The 24293-nt window shown below is 40.1% G+C and overlaps 1 protein-coding gene across 4 annotated transcripts in view; it reads right to left on the reverse strand.

Annotated features, from left to right (window-relative positions):
• Positions 1-24293, reverse strand: part of ZMAT4 (zinc finger matrin-type 4) — a 372149-nt gene that overhangs the window by 164673 nt on the left and 183183 nt on the right. For all 4 annotated transcript variants that reach the window (XM_009243743.4, XM_002819032.5, XM_054561500.2 and 1 more), the window contains exon 4: positions 2962-3118. In XM_009243743.4, the coding sequence (XP_009242018.1) occupies positions 2962-3118 (157 nt within the window). The remainder of the gene's footprint in view (positions 1-2961; positions 3119-24293) is intronic.

Raw genomic sequence — 24293 nt, forward strand, 5'->3', positions numbered from 1 at the left:
GGTTTTCTTTTCCAGTGCCTCCTAGTCTTTCTCCTGTTCTTGCAATAACTTGAGACCAAGCCTCCACCTTATACTCTAAGGCTAGAATTCAGGTTCCTGTTTTGTTCCCTATGCGTGGTCTCCAGCCCAGCATGCTTGTATTAAATGGTGGTGTCCTGCCATGGTCTTCACAGCCTATCCTTTCCTAGAACCCAGGACTGCAGCAGGCCTTGCTACCATCTGCCAGGCTCTCCCAACACCAGCACATTGCTGGTTCATCTGCATGCTCCCTGGGCCCAGAGCCTCCGATGCTGGTGCCATCCTCCTATCAGGACTTCAACCCTTAATCTGGGACACCCCCACAATGCCTACTTCTGCTGTTGGGACTCAAAACAACATCTCAAAATGAAGACCTGAGCAGCAGCCTCAGAAGTGAAGTTTTTCTCTGACACTCTCCTACCCTCCTGTCTCCCAGTCCCATTCTCCCCCAAGGCTAGCCTGGAAACCCGCTTCTCCAAGGCAGGCCTTAGAAACCAGAAACCCCTTTTCCCCAAAGCCAGCCATAAAACCTAAAAACTATTACTCTAACTTCCCCTCACTCCCCTCACCTTTCTGTGTAAAAACTGACCATAAAGAAATTATCTGATTGACCTTGTTGGAGAGTAGGACATGAGACCCCTTTCCAGAGAGGGTCCTGCCCCCACACCCAGAAGGAAGGAGTGCTGCTCAGAGAGGCCAAGAAGAATCTAGACAGACAGGCCTTCCTGGGTGTCCCCACTGTGTCCAACAGCATTAGATCGTTCCCTTTTTGTGCAATCATATTTCTACATGGCTGCCCTTACTTTGCTGAAGTAACCATAAAAATGTCCAATTTCTACTGCATTTGAGTCTTCATTCTGAAGGCGCTCGTGTACACACGTTGCATACATTTACATGTCTTTTCTACTATTAACCAATCTGCCTCATGTCTGACTACTTGCTCCCTCTAGTAGGAGGCCTTGCTTTCTCTGCTCCCTGCCAACAGCTGGGTTGACATCAACCCAAGCCAGGAGCCAGTTTAGCTTCCTAGGCCCTCTGATCTGTCTGGGGCTGCCACTTTCCAAGATCCTTTCTGCTCAAAGCAGCTGCAGAGGGGAATGGCTGGGAGGGCACACTGCAGAAGGGGGTATGAGCTGGGTGTGAAGGGGGTGCTGGCACCAGGCAGGCCCAACCTAAGCCATAGCTTTCGGCTCACCACACCCTATTCGTTCCCTTCTTGCCTACCCAGCAACCTGGTTTCTGCAACAGGGAGGGCTGAGCTAGTCCCATGAGCAGCCAAGACTAAGCCATTAAGTAAAGGCTGTACTTCGTTTTTTCCTTTTCCTTTGGAATATATTGATGATGGCTAACAAATTACACTCGAGTTCTATTTCCCAGATCTGAGGGTGTTTGAATTCAGGAAAACAATTGGATGCTTGGTTGTCTTAAAGCTGTATTTAAATTCACAAAGAACTGGTTTTGCCATGTGGCATTTTTTTTTTTTTTTTTTTTTGCAGAAAGAATAACTCTCCCATTTGCTAATTGATGTGATAAGCAAACACACACCCTCTCCTCTTCCATCATTACCTCCAAAATTTAATTTAACAGTAATATTCTGCTTCAGCAGAGAGAACAAATGGGCTGGTTATTAATTCATGGAAAACAGGTAAAAATTTTCCAGTGACTGTTTTTTTGAGGTGTCTATTTTAAGAGATCTGATGGGGAATAGGTTACAACGTGAATATGCAACCTTTAAGGGAGCAAGAATCAGGAGTTTCAATTGACTGGCTGCTTGTCAAAGGCTGAAACACAACCTGTGCCCCCAAACATACTGAGCGTGTCTCCAGATTTCATGTGTTTTGCAACCCCATCCTATGCCTGAATGTCACAGCCACCTTTACAAAAGCAATGTTGTTTAGTTAAACTAAATAGAAAAATACAGTAAAATGATTCCTTGTGATTCTCTAGGTAAAAAATTACATTTTTTCTTAAGAAAAGCAGTGGTAAGGATAAAAGCCAAGCATTGTTTTAGGCTCTCTCCAGTTTGCAAAATGCCATTTACAAAATAATTACACCTACAGTTTATGCGTGATTCATTAGACAGCAGATAAAATGTACTGCTAAATTTTAATCGCATGGAAAGAGTAGGCACCATGAAGTATGCCCCCAACTTCTCTGGATTATAACCTGTTTGGTCACATTTCTGCCACAACATAAATCTTGTCCAAATAGTTTATCTTGACTAAATTATAACAGTGTTTTAGTTACATGATGTGATAGACCTCTGAAGAATTTATTTTAGTTAAGCAATTAGAAGGTCAAATCATCGGTTATCAATATTTAAGGTTTTACTTGTGAAAGTTAATAGGCTTGAATCACAGGATCTCCTGCAAGGTGAATCACAGGATCCCCTGCAAAGATGATGAGAATGTCATCTCAGGAAAAAAAAACAACAATCAGCTCTCGGCACACTGAAGTAGTTTTAAAGATCACAGTTTTCCTTTCTTTTCCTCCCGCTCTGCCCTGCCAAGGTAAAAAAAGGATGATGTCCTGCATTATAGACATTGGTAGGGGACCTCTCTATTACACATAACACAGCATGCATGATCCACACTAATTGCAGATGGAATCTAGAAAACAGAATAGATATCGCATCTTATATAATACACAGTAAGCATGATAGACAACATCTTGCAGAATGCACACAGCTCTTCAGCAGATGCAAGCTGCTGCATTACTTCATCGAAAGGAGCCAGCTTGATAGAATGAGCACCTGAAATGGTATTTAGGGGTCTTAGGACAGCCAGGTCTGCTGAGGTCAGCCACCCATCCCTTTGGGCTTTGAGTGACGTCTATCATTAGGCTCTGGTTCTGGCAACTGCATCTGAAGGAGGAACACGATCCACATGACAGGCCAGCACTTGGTTTTCAGGGTCTCCCCACGATCACTGTTCCTGCACGTACCTGTGGTCTTTAATGGGGTCTTCTCTCCTAGCAAGAGTTTTAACCTCTTGGCGTGGATTTTGCCTTGATAATGGGAATCGGCCACCACCGCTGAAGTGAATGACATGTTGCAGAGTGTGCAGCACTTGTTCTTATCCACCATGTCGGCATCACTTCCCTGCGCGGGGAGAAAGAAAGGCCACGTGTGAGAGAAACCCATTCCATTCTTTTACAAATGAGACTTATCCCAGACGAACTAGTGTATTGAAACATCTAGTTTTTGTGCTGCAATCTCTCTCTCTCTCTCTTTTTGCCTTGCTTTCTACTCATCTTCTTTTTAAAAAAAAAAAAAATTTATTATACTTTAAGTTCTGGGATACATATGCAGAAAGTGCAGGTCTGTTACATAGGTATACACGTGCCATGGTGGTTCGTTGCACCCACCAACCTGTCATCTACATTAGGTATTTCTCCTAATGCTATCCCTCCCCAGCCCCCCACCCCCTGACAGGACCCAGTGCAATCTCTTTTTCTTCATGATAATCATCATCAAAACTTACTCAGTGACTGACTTTTACATACAGTTAGTAGCTATTAATGCCAGATGCTGGGATTTCAGGACAAACTTGTAGAGACGAGTTATCCAAATTAAAAACGAGGCCCACAATTAAGAGAGAGCACATTGAGCCTGGCACAGTGAAGGAAAGCAGTCTCTAATTGGACCCATTATACTCATTAAAGTCAGTAAAATATCAGAGTTCAGATAGTCTGAATTATTTAGCAGAAATTATCATTTGTTATTCCGCTCTGCTTTTGACCAATTTTAGGCTCACCAGGATACATGGCCATGATGTTCAAGATTTTTAGAGATTTCTTTAAGGAACTGAGTGTTTTTCATAATTAACTTGATTCTGTATCATAAAGCTATGATGAGTGTGCTGGCTGGATTTTCTGGGAGAGTTTGCATAATTTTCCTATTTTTCAGGAAAGGTGATTCATTAAATGCTGCACAAAATGCTTAAATCCAGCTGAATTTCTATTCCTTTGTAAGACTTAATGAAAATGAATCATAAATCAGAAAAAAATAAATCCTTGGTCAGACCATGTGACCTGCTATTGTGCACACAGGTCATCAATTACCTATACTTATGAAGGGGAGGAGTAATCCATTGCTTCCCCTCCTGCTTAGTTAGAAATGGAAGGTAGAACAGACGTTTAGATAAGAAGTTAATCTATTCCTTAATGGTGCAGCAATAGCCGAGCATCTCTTTGTTAAAGAGCAAGCTGGAATGAGTATATGGCCCCACAATGGCCCCTTCTCTTATTCCTAGTGAGCCCAGAGAGTACAATTTAAAATTGGATGGTGAGGAGGATGAGGGTGGTGACTGGTTGGAGGAAGGGGATTACATATTTTATCTGCATAGTAATAAGATGTCCAGACTGCTAGAGAGAGTGTTGCCTTACAAATTATGTGGTAGTTAGGAAATGAACTCCTTCCTCCTTAAGACATTAGTCTGCAATATCTCTGATAATTAGCATTTCATCCTTGAAAGGAAGGGGTTGTGTGTGTGTCCCAGGAGCAGGAGGCTGGCCTGAAGTTCAGGGAGAGACTTCAAACACTGGGGCTGGGATGGAGGTTGTCAGTGAGTGGAAAAGGACCACTGGAGAGAGGAGGGGCTTTCCCAGTGAGTCCTCTCCTACTAGGAAATCTAGTAGTCCTGAGGCTGTGCTCATTGGCAATACTCTTGCTGAGGGTTTAAAGCCAAAGTGCTTTCAGTTTTCTCCATAGAGAAAAAAACAAAATAGTACGAATACTTTTACTTCTGTGTGGAATACTATGGAAATGAAATGGACCTGGAGGGAAGGGGCAGGGTCGGCTTCCTGGCTCCCCTGAGCTATGTACCTCCTCAGTCAAGCCTAGGAGACAGGATGGAAGCCAGGGAGATGGCATATACCAGGATCACCAGGAAGAGGCAAATCAGGGAGTTCCTGAAGGGTTCTAGCACATTAAATGAGGAGTAGATTATGCAAGAGGAATGAGAGACCAAACTTGGTGCCTCTTTACTACATGCTAGAGGATATGTATTAATCTCACTATTTAAAATTTGTGTACATTTGAGGGATACAAGTGCAGTTTTGTGACACAGATACATTGCAGAACGGTGAAGTCTGGGCTATTAGCGTAACAAAGAACTAAAAATAGAACTACCATGTGATCCAGAAATCCCACGAATGGGTATCTACCCAAAGGAAAAAAAAATCATTGTGTTAAAAAGATAACTTCACTCTTATGTTTATTGCAGCACTATTCACAATAGCAAAGATACTGAATCAACGTAAGTGTCCATCAGTAGATGATTGGATAAAGAAAATGTAAATGCACACACACACACACACACACACACACACCATGGAATACTACTCAGCCATAAAAAAGAATGAAATCAAGTCTTACCCTTTTTTAAAAAGGAAGATTATCAGGGTGAAAGTGGGTTCTTGAATTATACCTTTTTTTTAACTACTTACACATGACATAGGTCAAGGCATGTAATTTTTAAAAATTAGGAACAAGTTCATAAGCCAGAGCTTAATTCTCAGTCTTAGAATCTGTGTATCTGTTCATCTGTGCATTCTCTTTAGAATCTGTGCATCTGTTCCACCACTTCCAGTGAAAACTCCAGCCATGCCTGGCCTTTCTCCCTGAAGCTCTAACCGTAGAAATGTCTAAAGAAAGTCTAGGGGCCCAGACACAGAGGCCAGCATCACCACACAAAATGACTGAGAACTAGTTTCCAGGGCAAAGAGTTGCCCTTAATGAATGAAAAATGGATTTATGGTATTTATTTACCCAACACATTTTTAAGGACCTACTAATTGTGTTATATGCTGTGGTAGATGAATATGACTCCATGCCCTGTTATCAAGGAGGTTGGCACCAGGAGAATTGGAGAAGTAGACAGAAAATAAGAGGAAATATTATAATCAAAGAACTAGAGTCTCATATTGGACTCACATACTCCTAATTGTAAGATTAAAAAAAAAATTAATGTAAATCAGGACTGTTTGTGTGGGTTTTCATCTTTAAGCCTTCTTAAAGGAAATGCTGGAATGCCCTTCTGAATCACTTTGTGTCTAATTCAGTCATACCAGAATCTGTCTTCCTGGCTCATCATTTCCTTGAGGTGAAGTTGCTGCTGTTTTTGTTTTTTGTTTGTTTGTTTGTTTGTTTGTTTTGCTACAGAGTCTTGCTCTGTCACTCAGGCTGGAGTGCAGTGGTGCCATCATAGCTCACTATAGCCTGGAACTCCTTGGGTTCAAGCAATACTTTCACCTCAGCCTCCAGAGTAGCTAGGATCACAGGCACATGCCACTACACCTGGATAATACTTTTTTATTGTTTGTAGAGAGAGAGTGTCTACAACCTGTTTTCTGGGCTGGCCTTGAACTCCTAGGCTCAAGCAATGCCCCTGCTTTGGCCTCCCAAAGTGCTGGGATTGCAGGAGTGAGCCACTGCACCAGCCTGAAACTCCTTCTGGCTCCATCTACTGTCTGGGAGAAGTGCGAACCAGCCTTTGGGTCTCCTGGGTGCCTTGTACATTCTTCTTCTACAGAACATGGAATTATTGCACTTTCTTGTTTTCATATTTGTCCACCTCATGAGATGGCAAAACTTCTTTAAGGTCTAGGAAATTGCCTCATTGATAGTGAGGAGCCAGCACCTAGCACCACATTGACCACACTGGAGGACCTTCAAATGCATACTGAATGAATGGAGCAGAGGGTTTGTTTGTGGGATTAGTAACTTGTGTGGCATAAAAGTCAAAAGAGGAGACAGGTAACACAGGGAGGTCTATGGCAACCCAACATTTTTCCAACTGACAGAAAGATGGCCAGGTAAAGAACCAGAGGTGACAACAATTTATAAACCAACTTGAGGGTTTAGTAGGGAAATATATTAGCTTCATGATGGTAGTTTTAATATATATTCCTAGATTTCTGCTCTCCTGGGCAATCTCATTATCATATAGAAAAATAAAAAATAATAGAAGAGGAAAACCAATTGTTATACAATAATGTATCATGGGATATAGTTATGCCATAGTTGTAAAAGAGGGACCAGGTGATTTTAGATACCTGACAATAAAGGAGCTGTGAGGCCCTGAAAAGTTAGGCAGCCTTTCATGCCAACAGTACACACTTAGTGAGATACTTTGCAAAAGGGGCCAGTTATTCACATAGTGCAATTCTAAGTGCCACTAACACTAACTGCTCTAATGACACTGGTGGATACACAACTATGCAGAATTTTTTTTTTTTTTTTTTTTTTTTGAGATGGAGTCTCACTCTGCCTCCCAGGCTGGAGTGCAGTGGTGCAATCTCGGCTCACTGCAACCTCCGCCTTCTGGGTTCCAGTGATTCTCCACCTCAGCCTCCTGAGTAGCTGGGATTACAGGCGTGCACCCTACGCCTGGCTAATTTTTTGTATTTTTAGTAGAGATGGGGTTTCACCATGTTGGCCAAGCTGGTCTCGAACTTCTGACCTGAAGTGATCTGTCCACCTTGGCTTCCCAAAGTGCTGGGATTACAGGCATGAGCCACCACTGCCCAGCCCACTATGCAGAATTTTAACTGCATGTTCTTAGCCACCAAAATCCCAAATTAATAGTTCTTTGCAACTCTAGATTATATCATCTGCTATGGCTTGAATGTGTTGGAAACTTAATCCCCAATGCAACAGTGTTGAGAGGTGGGACCTTTAAGAGGGCTGAGCCCTCATGAATGGATTAATGCTGTTATGGAGAGAGGGGGTTTGTTATCAAGAGAGTGGGATTGCTGTAAAAGCAAGTTCAACCCTCACTTGTTCTCGGTCACCGTGTGATGCCCTCCACCATGTTATGACACAGCAAGAAAACCCTCACCAGATGCAACCCCTCAATCTTGGACTTCCCAGCCTCTAGAACCATAAGCTGAATGCATTTATGTTCATTAAGAATTACTCAGGTTGTGGTGTTCTGTTACAGTAGCACAAAAAAATTAAGACATCACTTTCATTAGAGTATCTTGCTGCATCCAGAGCAAGGTTGATATATAGCCCGGGGTAGAAACTTCACAAAGTTTGATTAATTGACCTCAATGAATATATTTAAAGTTTCTGGCTTAAAGATCATCTTTAAAATATGAATTTCAAACTGGAGGCAAAAATTCAGTCAGACTTTTTAAATGCAACATCCACATTGCTGAAAGAAATAAAAAGAATATTTGTGGAGTAACCCAAGGCTGCTCAGTCAAAGCATTTTGCAAAGTTAAAAAGTTTTCAGAAGAATTCAATCAGGATGGAAAACCTCACTGACTGGCTAGAAATCTAATCCCCAAACACCTTTCCCCTTTGTTATAAAGATTTCTTTAATTTAATTCAGATGATTGTCCTCATTCTCTTTTGCTTTAGGTGAAGGTAGAAAGCCTAAGAGGGAGACATGCACTTTCAGAATGGCAGAGTGAGGAGTTTGGTGAAACTCCTTATGGAGAAAACACACATGTTAGCTAAGCTTCACTCAGGCATACATCATAGTGCTGCTGGCCTTGAGTTCAATGTGAATCAATCACTAGTACTTACATCCAGAAGGAGAGAGAGGAAATTCACTGATCTGTATGTGAGACCACTCCAGAAAATGCTAAAGAAACACGCACAGAGAGTAATGGAGCGATGGAAAAAAGTTGTCTAAATTTGTGAATTCCAGAGATAACAATCGATAAAAAAGCATAGTGGATAGCATTGTTGTGAGGCTAAAAAGCAAAGAAATTTACTATATATATATATATATATACATATATATATATATATTCAATAAGGTGTCTCCAAACAGAAACACACACAAAACAAGGTTACATATGGATGGATTGACAAAAATATTGTGACCAGAGGTCTCCCAGACCTAATCCTGAATTTTACCTAGGAGCAGTGGCTCAGCATTTGCTAATTCAGTGTTGATGACAACTTTATAGAACATAACTACTGTGGAAAATGAGAATTGAATGTATTTCATTCAAGAGAAATAAAAATATATGTCCACATAAAAACTTTTACATGAGTTTTTATAGCCAGATCATTCATAATAGCCCCAAAGTGGAAACAGCTCAAATGTCTGCCAACTGCAGAGGGAGTAAATAAAATGTGGTATGTCCATACCATGGCATGGTATATGCCACCAAAAGATTAAAGTACTGATACAGGCTACAACATGGATGAATCTGGAAAATATTATGCTAAATAAAAGAAGCCAATTCATCACAAAAGACCACATAATGTATGACTCCGTTTACATGATATTTCCAGAATAAGAAAATCTATAAATACAGAGAGTGAATGAGTGATTGTCTAGGAATCAGAGGGCAGTGGGGGAGCAGGGAGGAGGGAGATGGGAGGTGAAATGAGGAGTGATTGCTAATGGGTAAAGAGTTTCCAAGGTTACTGTAGATCTGGCAGTCACATGGCTCTGTGAATATACCTAAAACCCTTCAATTTTATACTTTAAATAGGTGAGTTTTGTGACATATGAATTATATCTCAATATTCTGTTCTAGAGAAAAAGCCTAAAAGATTCATTTAAATGATTTCAAAAGCCCAAAGATATGTTGAAATTTGAAGTTTAAGTTGTTGTTTTTTTTCTTTTCTAGGCATCCTCTGCTTGTAGGTGAAACCCATTCAGGAAGCGAATCATAATGAGGAGTATTTTGTTCATGTTGGCTCCCATGTAGTATATGGAATTTCTTTGAGCACTGGCTAGACATTCTAAGATCCTGATCACTGGTGTTCATTTTGGCAAAAGACATTCTGTGGCTATAATGAAACTCCACTTGCAGCTGCTACTAAGCTACACCTGAAGCCAACAGTCATCTGATACCTTCTGCTAGACGCAGAAATAACTGCACCTTTCAGCACATACCCTGTAGTAAGATAGAATGTCCAATAAATGCCACTATTTCCAGTGTTGTGCATGTTGTTGCTTATATTCTGGTATTTAACTTTAGAGAAAAGCAGAATGCAGAAAATGATGTCTCTTCTCTCCCACTTTACTGGGATCAAAAGGCCTGGAAGTCACATTTCCTGATTGACTACAGGGTCCTGGGCAACATTGTTTCCCACCGTTCTCTCTCATGCATCCCGTTCCACTCCATTTGGGTCAAGCTGTTCTCTCTCCTCCTGACCTGTTTAAGTCACATCCAGATATCAAGATCCATTTTCTCCAAGAGTTTTTTCAAGACGTCTGCAAATTTCATCCACATCTTCCTTCCTGACCTCTCCCAGTCCTTAACATCCTTGCCATACATTTTGATTTGGTCCTGCCCTTTAATTGCTTTATTAGCATTTTGTTTTTGTTTTAGAATTGTCTTTCTAAAAACATCTTAAGGGCAGAAAATTTATAAGAACTTTAGAAACTATCCTCCCATCATAGCCAGTGCCTGGCACAGGTCTGGATTTATAAAACAGACTTGATAAACATGAACTAAATAGTTGAACGACTTGACATGGCCATTCATTAACCATTTCTAACTTGGTCACTTAACTCTGTTTTCCACCTAATGTACTATCTCCCTTGCTTTCTTACCAATATGATTGCTTTGTCTCAGGAAAAGGCCAATTGGCATAAAGTGGCATTCATACACTGTACTGAAATGGACATAATTGGAATGACACATTATTGTGTGAGTTTATCCACATACAAAGGATGTGTCCTATGGCTAGAAGGTGGGTGATGTTCAGAGTCCCATGGGGAAGCTGTAGTGTCTACAGGAAGGATGGCATGAACTAGACAGATATATGCCCTGCTGTTTGGATTCAAACCACCCACTCTGTGGATGAAAACTCCCAATTTCCATAGTATTGGGGGAAATGGTAATTTTTGACAATAAAGGAAAGAGAGAATGAAGATTTCTACTGAAGAGAGATGAAGAATTTTGTTTGCCTTTGGAATTTTGATGGCTTTAGTTTGTTTTTTCAGTCACTGAAGAAATATTTAAACGGATGGTCACATTAGTTGCAAGACCCCAAAAGGGAGAAATTAGCCAGAGTTCCTGAGAGAGGACAACTATGTAAGTTAGATAAGCCCCACTAACTAAGAGAAGTGGCTAAGAAAATGCCACAAATGAATAGAGGGGCCGGAGAGAGCAAAGGTGGGATGAGAGGCAGGTGGGAAGATCACAGCACTTATTTCACAGTCTAGAATTAGATGAATTAGATATTTAAATGTGCTTATTTACTATCTGTCTCTGACCACTATTCAATATTGTACACCCAGTATCTAGAGCAGCATCGTCCAATAGAAATACAGTACAAGCTGTAAATGAGGCCACATTTAAATATTCTAAATGACATATCTTTGAAAAAAAGAACCACAAAATTAATTTCAAAAAACATTTTTTCAAATTTATTTTTTAATTGACAGATAAAATTCTATGCATTTGAAGCACATATACATTGTGGAATGGTTAAATCTAGCTAATTAACATATGTATTGCCTCACATAGCAATAATTTTTGTGGCAAGAGCACTTAACACCAACTCCCTTGGCATTTTTCAAAAATATAATCTATCATCATTAGCTATAGTCACCATGCTATACAATAGCTCTCTTAAACTTATTTCTTCTTTCCTTTCAGGATGTATTCAACATAAAAATTATTAATGAGGTATTTTATATTCTTTTTCTCATACTAAGACTTCCAAATCAAGTGTATATTTCACACTGATAGCACATCTCAATTCAGACTATCTGCATTTCAAGTGTTCGATAGCTCTTTTGAGTGAGTGGCTACTGCATTAGACCATGTAGCTCCAGAACTGAGTATTTATTTATTTATTTATTTATTTATTTATTTATTATTGGTTTTTTTTTTGAGACAGAATCTCGCTCTGTCACCTAGGCAACAGTGATGCGATCTCAGCTCACTGCGACCTCATCCTCCCAGGTTCAAGTGATTCTCCTGCCTCAGCCTCCTAGTAGCTGGGACTACAGGCGTGTGCCACCATGTCCGACTAATTTTTTGTATTTTTTTAGTAGAGACGGGGTTTCACCATGTTAGACAGGATGGTCTCAATCTCCTGACCCCGCGATCTGCCCACCTAGGCCTCCCAAAGTGCTGGGATTACAGGCGTGAGCCACTGCGCCCGGCCAGAACTGAGTAATTATTAAATATCAGTTGAACTTAAAAATGAATGAATAAATGAGGTGTCAGTGGATAAATACATAAATAAATTCCCAATTTTAACAGATCAAGAAAATGAAGCTCAGAGGGTTTAAATAAATTCTTCAATATGTCATCTTTTCAGAAAGTAGTGGGACTGATTTTTGAATTTTTGGCCAAATTCATGGATGCACTGGCATCTTAGGTCAGTCTTCTTGTCAAAAACTCTCAAACACGCTTTACTACCCCAAAATAAATTCCTTATCATGACATTTAAATTTCGCTAACATCTAACACTCAACACACTTTTCTGGTCTCTTCCCCCACGGGTGCTTTTCAGACATAATATGCTCCAAGCAAATTGATTTTTTTCAAGGTTAGGAACACCAAGCAGACTGCCAAGAAAATAGCTCAGAATCCCAGCACTAAAATCTTCATCTCCCGGCTGCCTGTTTTTGTTGGATGCTGCAGGTAAGTGAAGATTCAGTCCCCCTGAAAGGTCTCACTTTCGAATCAGGTGGGGAGCACACGTCTCCCCCACTAGACTAAGCTCCTTCCCTATCTATCTTTCTATCTCTGCCCTGGCACATAGTAACTTAAATCCTCATTGAATGATGAGTGTATGAAGAAAAACTAAACAGTTGATTGAACTCTCGCTCTCCTCCAGCTATGTTAAGGATATGCCTACCTGTCTTTGTTCACATGGTTCATTCCAACTAGAAATGTCCCGTCTCTCTATATGCAAGGGCCACGCAGATGCAATCTCCTTCATTAGGCTTCCCTGGGACATCCCATCACAAAGACAACTGATGCTTCCTCACTCCCACAGAACTTCATTCAGGCCTGTCCCCCCCACCCCACCGCCACCTGACAGCACTAAGCATATATCTTATTGTCTCTAATTGAAACTTAATTATTTGGGCTGAAAAGATGTCATCTCTAACCCCCAGCACAGTGTTTTATGTAATGTGGTATTAAAAAATAGAATATTAAGTTTAAAAAAAGCAGATTCAGATTCAAAAGATACTTGATGATGCTTTGGCTGTAAGTGTATCAGATGTCACTTATAATTATTAAACATGAAATCCCTCCTCTGTAACATGGGGAGTAAAATCTACCTTATCTGCCTATTCATAAAAAGATAAAAGAATGCATTGTATGGAAACATGCTTTGTAATCCAGAAAATACTATTCAAAAATATTTGTGTGTAAGTCAAATATCTTTGTGTGTGAGTATGTATATGTGCGTGTATACATATATAATACGTATGTGTGTATAAAGTGTGTGTATGTATGTGTGTGTGTATATACATGTAATCAAATGGTTTAAAAGAATAGATACATATTATCTCATTTCATTTACTTCATGAAATTTACTTATATTTGATATTTTTTCACTTACTTAGTGGTGTATATGTTCAATACCATTATTTTCCTATTATAGATCTTGAGGGTAGAAACTCTGTTTTGTTCATAGCTATATCCTTGGTGTCTATAATAGGACCTGCCATAGACCATTTAATAAATATCTGTTGATTGATGAAAACTATGTACATACGAAATAAAATGAGAGTTTTGGAAAATGTTGGCAGCAGTGGTATCATTTTTTTAAATCTCTCTAAATTCCCTAATAAAAATAGAACTAGAAAGGCAAATAAGAAACTCACAGACAATATTTATTACAAAACTAGGTGACAAGGTTATTCTCATGAACCTCAAAACATAAGTGAATGGAAATAAACCAGTAATAGCACAAAATCTGCATGCTATCAGCATCTGTGCAGGGAAATAAAGTGAGGCAATGAGAGCTCTGCTGGACCTGGAGCCAGAGGAACCCTCAATAGCAGCAGGTATTCACAGAAAGCCTGGCAGTCCTGTGTGAGAACAGCAGCTGGCATCAGGAGCGCATGTCCCATCCCCACAGCAGATTGTAAGAGAAGTCTGTGGAGAGCCTGGAGGGGCAGACACAGCCTAGACCTGCAAATTTTCCATACAACCCACCAGAACTTTTTTCAGACCACAGCTTCATACTGAGGAGAAACTGCTGAGAGTAGAATTAAAACCGAGGACAAAAACAATGGAGACAAAGCAAAGAGAAGGTTCAGACAAATGTGGGGGAGAGTGGCGCTAATACACTTCAGTAAACAAACCATTCTGCTCTTAAACACTAAGCTACACTACACACACACACACATACACACTCTTTCTCTCTCTCTCAAAGAAGCTCTGTTAAGTTAGGAAAGCAATCTTGATTTTTTTTTTTTTTGAGAGTGAGTCTTGCTCTGTCACCCATGCTGGAGGGCAGTGAGTGGCACAATCTTGGCTCACTGCAACCTCCGTCACCCAGGTTCAAGTGATTCTTCTGCCTCAGCCTCCCGAGTAGCTGGAATCACAGGTGCGCACCACCATGCCTGCTAATTTTTGTAGGGCTTTCACCATGTTGGCCAGGCTAGTCTCGAGCTCTCAACCTCAGGTAATCCACCCACCTCGGCCTCCCAAAGTGCTGGGATTACAGGCATAATCCCAGCAAACAAACCAAAACAAAACAAACTATAAATTGAGAAAACTCTCCTACAATTAAAATTAAAGGAAGTATATGCAGTCATCCTTCAGTATCCATGGGGAATTGGTTCCAGGACCCCCTACAGTTGTCAAAGTCTGCAAATGCTCACGTCCTTGAAAAAAAATGTCAGTGTTTGCATATAACCTACACTCATCCTCCTGTAGACTTTAAATCATCCTTGCATTACTTATAGTACCTAAGAGAATATAAATGCTATGCTAATAGTTATACTGTGTCTTTTATTTGTATTAATTTTTTTTCATTTTATCGAATATTTTTGACCTGCAGTTGGTTGAATCCATGAGTGTGGAGCCCACGAATATGGAGGGCCAACTGTATTGAAAGAGCCTCATGTATACCCCTAAATGTCAACCCAAAACAATCAACACAAAAAAATTTTTCAGTAAAATTACTAAACCTTATAGAAAGATATTTTTAAATTACCCAAGCCTTTAAGAAAAAGACAGAAGGAAAACAAAATTAGATTATCATCAGACATTTCAACTGCAATGTTTTACTTCAAAAACAAATGATGTCACATATTTTAGATTTGCAAAATAATGTGTGACAAATTTTGTATATCCAGCAAAGCTGAAATATAAGTATAAAGGGCCCAGTGAGAAAACAGGCGAGAACTCAGGGAAGCTTGTTCTCATGAGCTGTGTCTGATGTGCCTACTAGAATGTAAGATTGATTTTAATAACCAAAATGACTATGGAGACATTGATATAAGAATTGGTGGTAGTTGAGCCGGGTTTGGTGGTTCATGCCTGTAATCCTAGCACTCTGGGAGGCTGAGTCTGGCAGATCACGAGGTCAGGAGTTTGAGACCAGTCTGGCCAACATAGTGAAACTCTGTCTCTACTAAAAATACAAAAAATTAGCCGGGTGTGTTGGTGCTCGCCTGTAATCTCAGCTACTGGGAAGCCTGAGGCAGGAGAATCTCGTGAACCCCGGAGGTGGAGGTGGCAGTGAGCCGAGATCGTGCCATTGCACTCCAGCCTGGGCAACAGTGTGAGACCCAGTCTCAAAAAAAAAAAAAAAAAAAACTGGTGGTAGTCTGAGATATATACATACAGATATATAAATAGATATAATTAAGATAAATAGAACCAATAGGGATAAAGTACAGTGTATAATGGCTGTAAACTCAGATACCATAGATACAGCATATTTAAAGATGGGGAGACACTGGGGAGAATATGTGCTGCAATAAAGAGATTTAATTTCTCAGTTAATTATACTGGTGCTGTAGCATCAATATTGTTATTCACAGGATATATGCGATATTATTGGATAAAGTATATCAATAATTATGGAATATTCTAATTCATCATTTCCTGCGTCTTTGTGAACCAATACTCAGTGTAGAAAAAGAGTGAGCAGATGGAATACAGGCGAGTATCAAACCCTGTAATCGTGATTTGAATTGGAAGTGTTAGTATAAACCCTTGAGATATCATATAAACATATATATTTTTTAATTCTAACTGGTGAAGAGGCCTTAAAAACAACAACAAACTCTACAAAATCTCCCTAGCACTCAAAAACTCTAGCAATCTTGAAGTGCCATTGCCACAAACAGAAACCCAGCCTTTTGTGGGGGGGGGAAAAAAAGACTAATTCTAGGAAGTGTGCCACATGATTCTGGAATATCTTGCCATGCTAGACAACAAGAAAGCTAGGAATGACTACTACAATCATGACACAAGGACTCAAAGGCAACCTTGAAGCAAGTGAGACAATTGGATCTTTAAAAGGATCAAGACTTTTCTCTTTTTTTGAGACTCTGTCCAGCCGCCAGGCTGGAGTGCAGTGGCACGATCTCGGCTCACTGCAACCTCCACCTCCCGGGTTCAAGAGATTCTCCTGCCTCAGCCTCCTGAGTAGCTGGGACTACAGGCACGTGCCACCATGCCCAGATAATTTTTTTTGTATTTTTAGTGGAGACGGGGTTTCACCATGTTGGCTAGGATGGTCTCGATCTCTTGACCTCGTGATCCACCCACTTTGGCCTCCCAAAGTACTGGGATTACGGGCATGAGCCACTGTGTGCGGCCAAGACTTTTCAAATAGCTCCAAATACATGAATTCATAGTAATATTTCCTAAAAACCTGTTTGTTCACCTTTGTAGAATGATAGGGAACCAGTTCTTTAATTAGACACTTGATAAAAGAAAAGAATGAAGCATTTTTTCTGCTTTTCCTAAAAGCACAGAGTATCAAACAATAAATGAGGAAAATCGCTTGTTCTAAAATTATTCCAATTAATCAATGAAAAAAATAGAAGAAAACAGCTTTGCAACCTCCAATGAATTAATGGATCTAGGCATTGGGCATCAACAGCTGCTAACATCAAAAAAAGAGAGACAATCAGATATCATGTGCCTCTTAATGAAAGAACTCAACACCATTTATAGTCTTGCCAAATGTAACAACCCCAAATCCAATCGAGTCTCTGGATCTATCTGCCAATTTTCAGAGGACGGAAAGGACAGAGGAAAGTGTTGAATGGGGATCACAAGTACACAATCAGCAAAACCTATACTTTAGAAAACTCTTTAGGTCAAATGCCCCCAGGTTCTTTTATAGGTAAATGGTAAAGAATAAAAGATGGAGAAGAAACCTGCAGACTAAAATAGATGTAAAAAGTATGTCAAGATTTTAAAAATGAGCAAGATTAAACTATGCTCATTAGAGGGGTACATTGGTGATAAAATTATACAAAAACTCAAGAAAGTGATTCTGGAAAAGTCAGGATAGTGGTTACTTCTGGTGGAAAAGAGAGGGTCAACCTTGGGAGGAGACAATGGGAAAAGCTTCTGGAATGATTGGCAAAGATCTATTTCACAACCTGGGTAGTGGTTATAATAGTGTTTACCTTAGGACTCATTATGGGATACATCTGTTTTCTAAATTTTGTATATGGGTTTTATTTTCTAATAAAAGATTTATAAAAGATGAATTTCAGTTTAAAATGTACCTGGTTAGCAGCCCTACGTGTCTCCCTAACTATAACTTTTAAATATTAACGAAGACAGAAAAAGATGAAGAGCACACTAAAAATTAATTTGATAGACCACCTGATGCCAGAATCTAAAGTGAATTTCTACCTGCTGTAAGGCATAAGGAGTTCAATTGAGATAAGCCATAAAACCCAAATCATAACAGGATTTCTCTCATTAAGGCAGTCGTGAGAATTAAATGAGTTTGTATGTGGAAAGTATTTAGAATGATGCCTAACCTATAGAGCAAAAACTATATTTAAGAATAAGCTACTGTTTTTATTAAAAGCCGACCAACCCAGGGTTGTGTCTCATAAAAGAGAAACCTCTGAAACAAAGATAAGACACGGAGGATATCTCCACTGTGTCCCCCAGACTCAGATTTGTACCAACAAAATCGCTGACCAGTTATCCTGTACCATGGGCTTCCGTTGTTTCTGTTCTTTCTTTAGCACACGCTATCATGTCAATAAATAAAACACACATTGTTTCGCCATCTTTCTACATCCATTCTGTGACATCCACGCCTACTTAGCAGTCAGGATGGGGAAGGCAGTTAGTACATTGCATGCCGGTGAATGCAGCTCCCCGCCTTACCCACAAACAGACAGGTTATTTGGGCAGACAGGAAGCTCCAATAGCGCCACATCCTGAAATCACGGTTTTCATGGAAGGCCCTGTCTCCTAATGTTGGGAAACCAGGTAGCAAGGAGCAGGAAAAGATGGCACCTGGAGGAACAGAGCTTTGCTAGCTGAAGAACTTCCAGAAACTGGGAATTGCCCCAGGTGCATATCAAATCACATCTCATAATGGCACTAAAGGGACTAGAATTTGCCAATTGAATTAGCCAACAGCAGTAATTTCTTCCCATATGTATTTGCAAAACTGATGCAAGTTTGAACACTGGAGGTTGGAACAAAATGATTCTGAATTTCTTCTTCAAGAAAAATATGGATACTAAATAATTAAGATAATTTTGAAAATCAATAATGAGAAGCAGTTGTAGCCTGAAATATGAAAAACATATTATAAAACTCTAATAATTTTTAAAGTGGGTTTCTGCTACAGAAAGGCACAAGTTAATAAAACAGTCAGAGCCAAAACAACGAAATAACACATTCAAATTAGTATGTAATAAAGGAAATGTCAAGTCAGGGAGGAAAAGGACATTATTCAATAAATGGAATTGAAGGACTGAATAACAATTTTGGAAAAATAATGAAACCATAAAGTCACTAGGAGAAATAAATAGAAATACTCATACACTCTTAGGATGAGTTAAACTTTTTAAGCATTACACTGAAAACAGTTCAAAACATAAAATATATGCATATCCTATTTCATATAAATGTTCTGTATATCAAGAAATAACACAAAGTCAAGATCAAGGTGAGGTAACGGTAGAAAAACAAAACAACATGAAGGTATTTAAAAGCAAATGGCAAAAAAATATCAACCATACATATTTTTAAATGCTTATCTATATAAAGAACACTTGCAAAGCGTTAAAAGAAAGCTAGTTAACGCCCCACCAGTTAAGCAAACGACATAAACTAAAAATGGATAAAAAGAAATATACATATCCAGGCCAGGCACAGTGGCTCCTGCCTGTAATCCCAGCACTTTGGGAGGCGGAGGCAGGTGGATCACTTGCAGTCAGGAGTTCGAGACCAGCCTGACCAACATGGTGAAACCCAGCATCTACTAAAAACACAAAAATTAGCCGGGTGTGGTGGCAGCTGCCTGTAATCCCAGCTACTTGAGAGGCTGAGGCAGGAGAATCGCTTGAACCCAGGAGGTGGAGGTTGCAGTGAGCCAAGATCCCACCACTGCACTCCAGCCTGGGCAACAAAAGTGAAACTCCATCTCAAAAACAAAAAACAAAACAAAACAAAACAAAAAAAAGAAAAGAAAGGAAATATACGTATCCAATTTTAAAAAATATTAAAAAGATCAATTTTACCAGTAACCTAAGGAACATAAAATTATTCAATGAGTTACCATTTTTTACTCATAAAAATTGGAATATTTTTGAAAAATAATGTCTTATTGTCAAAGGTGCAAAGAAATCAGCATTAGAAATCCCTGTTCAGAGAAACAGCCTTTTGGATAGTGATTTGAGAATGTGGATCAAACACCTTAAAGATACATTCTTCTTGACCCAGAAAGTTAATTTCTGGAAAATTATTCTAGGAAAATTATCAGGATTTGAGCAAATACATACAAGGTTGATTGCTAAGGTACCAATTATAACAGCAAAATAAGCAGAAACTTACAATACTGAAGTTAATAGAGGATGATATTTGAACAAACTGTTGTATATTCATTATTAAATTCATGTTTAATTAACTGTGGTATAGTCATATATTGATACAATGTGAAAAAGCTATTACATGGAAACAGCTATTAAAAATCATGATATAGAAAAATATGCCATGGAATATGGAATATAATTTATGATGTATTGTGGAGCTCATTCATTTGACATCTTAAAGCAGCTTTTTATGGCGTGTCAACCCTCCACCAGGCACTGTCCTGGGGACAGTACAGAAAGCAATCCAGTGATGCCTTTTGTCATGGAGTTTATATTCTAGCTGGAGAAGCTGACCATAGTTAAGACAAGTAAGTAAAATGTAGAATACATATTATGTTAGTTAATCAAGCTTTCTAAGGAGGAAAGAAATGAAATAAGTTTACAGGAAGAAGTGTGTGAAATAGGCCTGGCGCAGTGGCTCACGCCTGTAATCCCAGCACTTTGGGAGGCCACGGCTGGTGGATCATGAGGTCAGGATATCGAGACCATCCTGGCCAACATGGTGAAACCCCATCTCTGCTAAAAATACAAAAATTAGCCAGGCATGGTGGCACGCGCCTGTAATCCCAGCTACTCGGGAGGCTGAGGGAGGAGAATGGCTTGAACTCAGGAGTCGGAGGTTGCAGTGAGCTGAGATCGCTCCACTGCACTCCAGCCTGGTGACAGAGGGAGACTCCATCTCAAAAAGTGTGTGAAATGTTAAAGGGGTCCAAGAAGACCTCACTATGGAAGGGACTTTTGAATAAAGGCCAGAAAGAAGTGAGGAACTGGGGAACAGCATTTGAAGTAGAAGGAACAGTGAGTAGAGAGGCCTTGAGCATGAGGTGAGCAGCATGTGCACAGATTAACAACGGAAACCAGCCAAACGGAAGCAGAGGGAGTAAGAGGCAATGAGCTCAGGCAGTGATGGGGAAATGATGACTACCAAACAGGGCCTTGTAGCTGATTATGAAGACATAGCTGGTACCCAGAGTGAGAGGCAAAGCCATAGACAGGCAACAACAGCCATGATCTACATAGTACCCAGAAAGAAGATTTGCACATGTGTGAAAGAGCAAGAGTAAAAACAAAACCTGAAAGGCAAGCCTCTAAATATTAAAAAGGTGATACATATACATCTGATTATGCAAAATTATTTTTTTCTTTGTCCTTTATGAATTGTCTAAACATTCCACAGTAGGTGATACTTTTTTACTTTTAAAAAAGGAAGCAAATTTTGAAAAATAATTATTTAGAGTAAGTAAACCCCTCATCCCACAATTTTGTAGGGTTAACAGATAAAAGGGGAGCGAGAGTGTGTGCTTTATGAGATAAGATCTCCTTTCGCTCCTTGGGAGGAAGCCTAGACATGCATGGGGCAGATCTACAGGGATGTCTCTAGTTGGCACTGCCACCAGCGTGGCCCACCTCACTAATCTGGGTCCCTTCGTTCAGCAAGTTCCCCTGTGGGTCCATTTACATGCCATGTGGACTTCCAAACAAGCTGCAACCCTGACAACAGCCAGGCCCTCCAAGTCATGGAGAAAAACTGCTAAGGCATCAAGATGAATGTTTTCTGCCTGAGCCTACAAGCGCCTGTGGTTTTATAACTTTATCACCCCAAGTGCTACCTCAGGTCCTCAGTTCTGTAGAGAAGCCAATCAGAGACAGACACTTGTCCTCCAATTTCCACTGCTATCTTTATCACTCAGCACAGAGGAAAAGAAAAGGATCAGACCTAAAGAAAAGATATAACTTTAATGGAGGGCTTTATAGGGGAAAAGATTTCAAATCTCAACTGGATTCAAGATGCTCAGAAAAGAAAGTCTGGATTCTCAAAATGTGGTACCCGGATTTGCAACATCAGTCTCACCTGAGAGCTTGCTGGAAATGCAAATGCCCAGGGCCCCTCGCCAGACCTGCTGCATCAGAAATATGGGAAGGGGATCAAGCCCTCCAAGAGAGTCAGCCCCATGCTAAACAATGCCACAAATCCACTACAAGAGGTGTTTCCTTGGACTCTTCCTCCCTTTACTTAAGAGAGAGTCAGTTTGGGCCAGGCGCAGTGGCTCATGCCTGTAATGCCAGCACTTTGGGAGGCCGAGGCGGGCAGATCACCTGAGGTCAGGAGTATGAAACCAGCCTGGCCAAGATGGCGAAACCCCATCTCTACTAAAAATACAAAAATTAGCTGGTTGTGGTGGTGCGTGCCTGTAATCCCAGCTACTTGGGAGGCTGAGGCAGGAGAATCGCTTGAACCTGGGAGGTGGAGGTTGTGGTGAACTGAGATCATGCCACTGCACACCAGCCTGGGCGACAGAATGAGACTGTCTCAAAAATAAATAAAAATAAATAAGAGTCAGTTTGATTAGGATCCAAATGTCTCGCCCTCTAGCAGGAGATCTTCATTACTACTTTGTGCTCCATGGAGGTTTCTAAAAGCGTCTCCTTGAGATACCAACACTGACCTAGGCCTTTTTACTTTGCTAGCTGGTCAAACTGAGCTGGAGCTTTGTCATTAGCAGTTTCTCCAGGAAACCCATGGGTATCACATGGACCTGCCTTTTCTCCTCCTGTTCCTTGGACGCTAGCATACCTATCATTGTGAAATTGTGTCACTGGAAAGTTAATCTCTCTGGATATAAAACTCTGTCCTCCTATGAAAAGTTCTGAGCACTTGATTTTAACAAGGAGAAAAGCTGAAATATGTTGTATCTCGTCTGTAATCCTGTAATTTTATCTTTGATTGCTCAGTAATACCATCTTTTCCCAGTAGGGTGAAATCATCCTTTTGCTTATCAAACCTTGCACACACTGAAGGTCCTTAAGTTCCAATTTGAAGGACCCAGATGGAAAGTATTCTGAGATTTCCACTCACCATTTAATAAGTAGTTGGTCTCTGATATAGATTGTACAAAAAGGTCACAACAAATCACATATTTATTTGCTTTTCTGTGTTAGTTCCATCAAGAAATATCTTCTAATACAAAATACTCAAAATAAAGCATTCAGGCAGGGTACAGTGGCTCACGCCTGTAATCCCAGCACTTTGGGAGGTCCAGGCAGGAGGACTGCTTGAGGCCAGGAGTTTGAGACCAGCCTTGGCAACACAGTGATACTCCATCTCTACAAAACAAAAATAAAAAATAATTAGCCAGGTGTGGTGTTGCACGCCTCTAGTCCCAGCTACTGGGTAGGCTGAGGCAAGAGGATCCCTTGAGCCCAGGACTTCAAGGCTGCAGTGAGCTGTAATTGTACCACCACACTCCATCCTGGGTGACAGAGCAAGACTCTGTCTCTAAAAAGCAAACAAAAAAATGAATTTAAAATTATAAATAAATAAAAACAAAATAAAGCATTCAGTAAAAATGTATATTTCTTGAAAAAAATATATAAACTTAAAACTTCAAAGAATCTGTCAATAGGGACCTACTTTACTAAAGTTATTGTGACTCTGGATGGTGTTTCTTTTTATTTTTAATAAATTTTTAATTATGAATAATTTTAAATTTACAGAAAGTACAGTAAGTTCCCATATACTGTTCTCCGTTTTCCCTCCTGTTAACATCTTACATAACTATGATACATTCATCAAAACCGAGAAATTAACTTTGATAGCTTACTATTACCAAAACTCCAGACTTTATACAGATTTCACTAGTTTTTCCACTAATGTTCTTTTTCTGTTCCAGGATCCAATGCAGGATACCACACTGCATTTAGCATTTTGGTTTTCAGTTCTCTTTTACTCCTTCCTGCCACCTTCTGGATTAGAACCTCATATAGATAGCCACTTATAAATAGCTGTTAATTAACCAACACAGCATCCTGTACTTCATAACTGGTAGCAATTCTGCCCAAAAATAAAGCAATCCACAGGGCAGTGACCAGTCTGCATCAGCAGTGTCACCAGCCTGCCATGGAGGTTATGCTAGCTCTGCTCAGACTCCAGCATCCTCTTAGGTAAGCCTGGGTTAAAGGAAGAAATCTACTTTGGGCCCAAATGAACTGGACAATCTAGCCAAGCTTACTGATCCCATCCTTGAAGACAAAAGTAAGCCAGTTTGTTCTGTGGGTAACTCCTTATAACAATACTTGCAGGATGACTGGAGTGTCAAATGATTTAGGAAACTGCAGTTATGATTTTTTTTTAATTTCCAGTTTATTCAAAGGCAACAGTAGAAAGACAGTCTGGGCAAAGGTGGAGGAAAAACAGAAATCACCCGTGACCCTTCGGTAGGATTCTCTGGAGAACAGCTGCCGCACAATTACCTGCTCACCCAGCCTCCTTCTTCCTTCCCTCATCCA

Source organism: Pongo abelii, chromosome 7 (assembly GCF_028885655.2).
Source record: "Pongo abelii isolate AG06213 chromosome 7, NHGRI_mPonAbe1-v2.0_pri, whole genome shotgun sequence".
NCBI lineage: Eukaryota > Metazoa > Chordata > Mammalia > Primates > Hominidae > Pongo > Pongo abelii.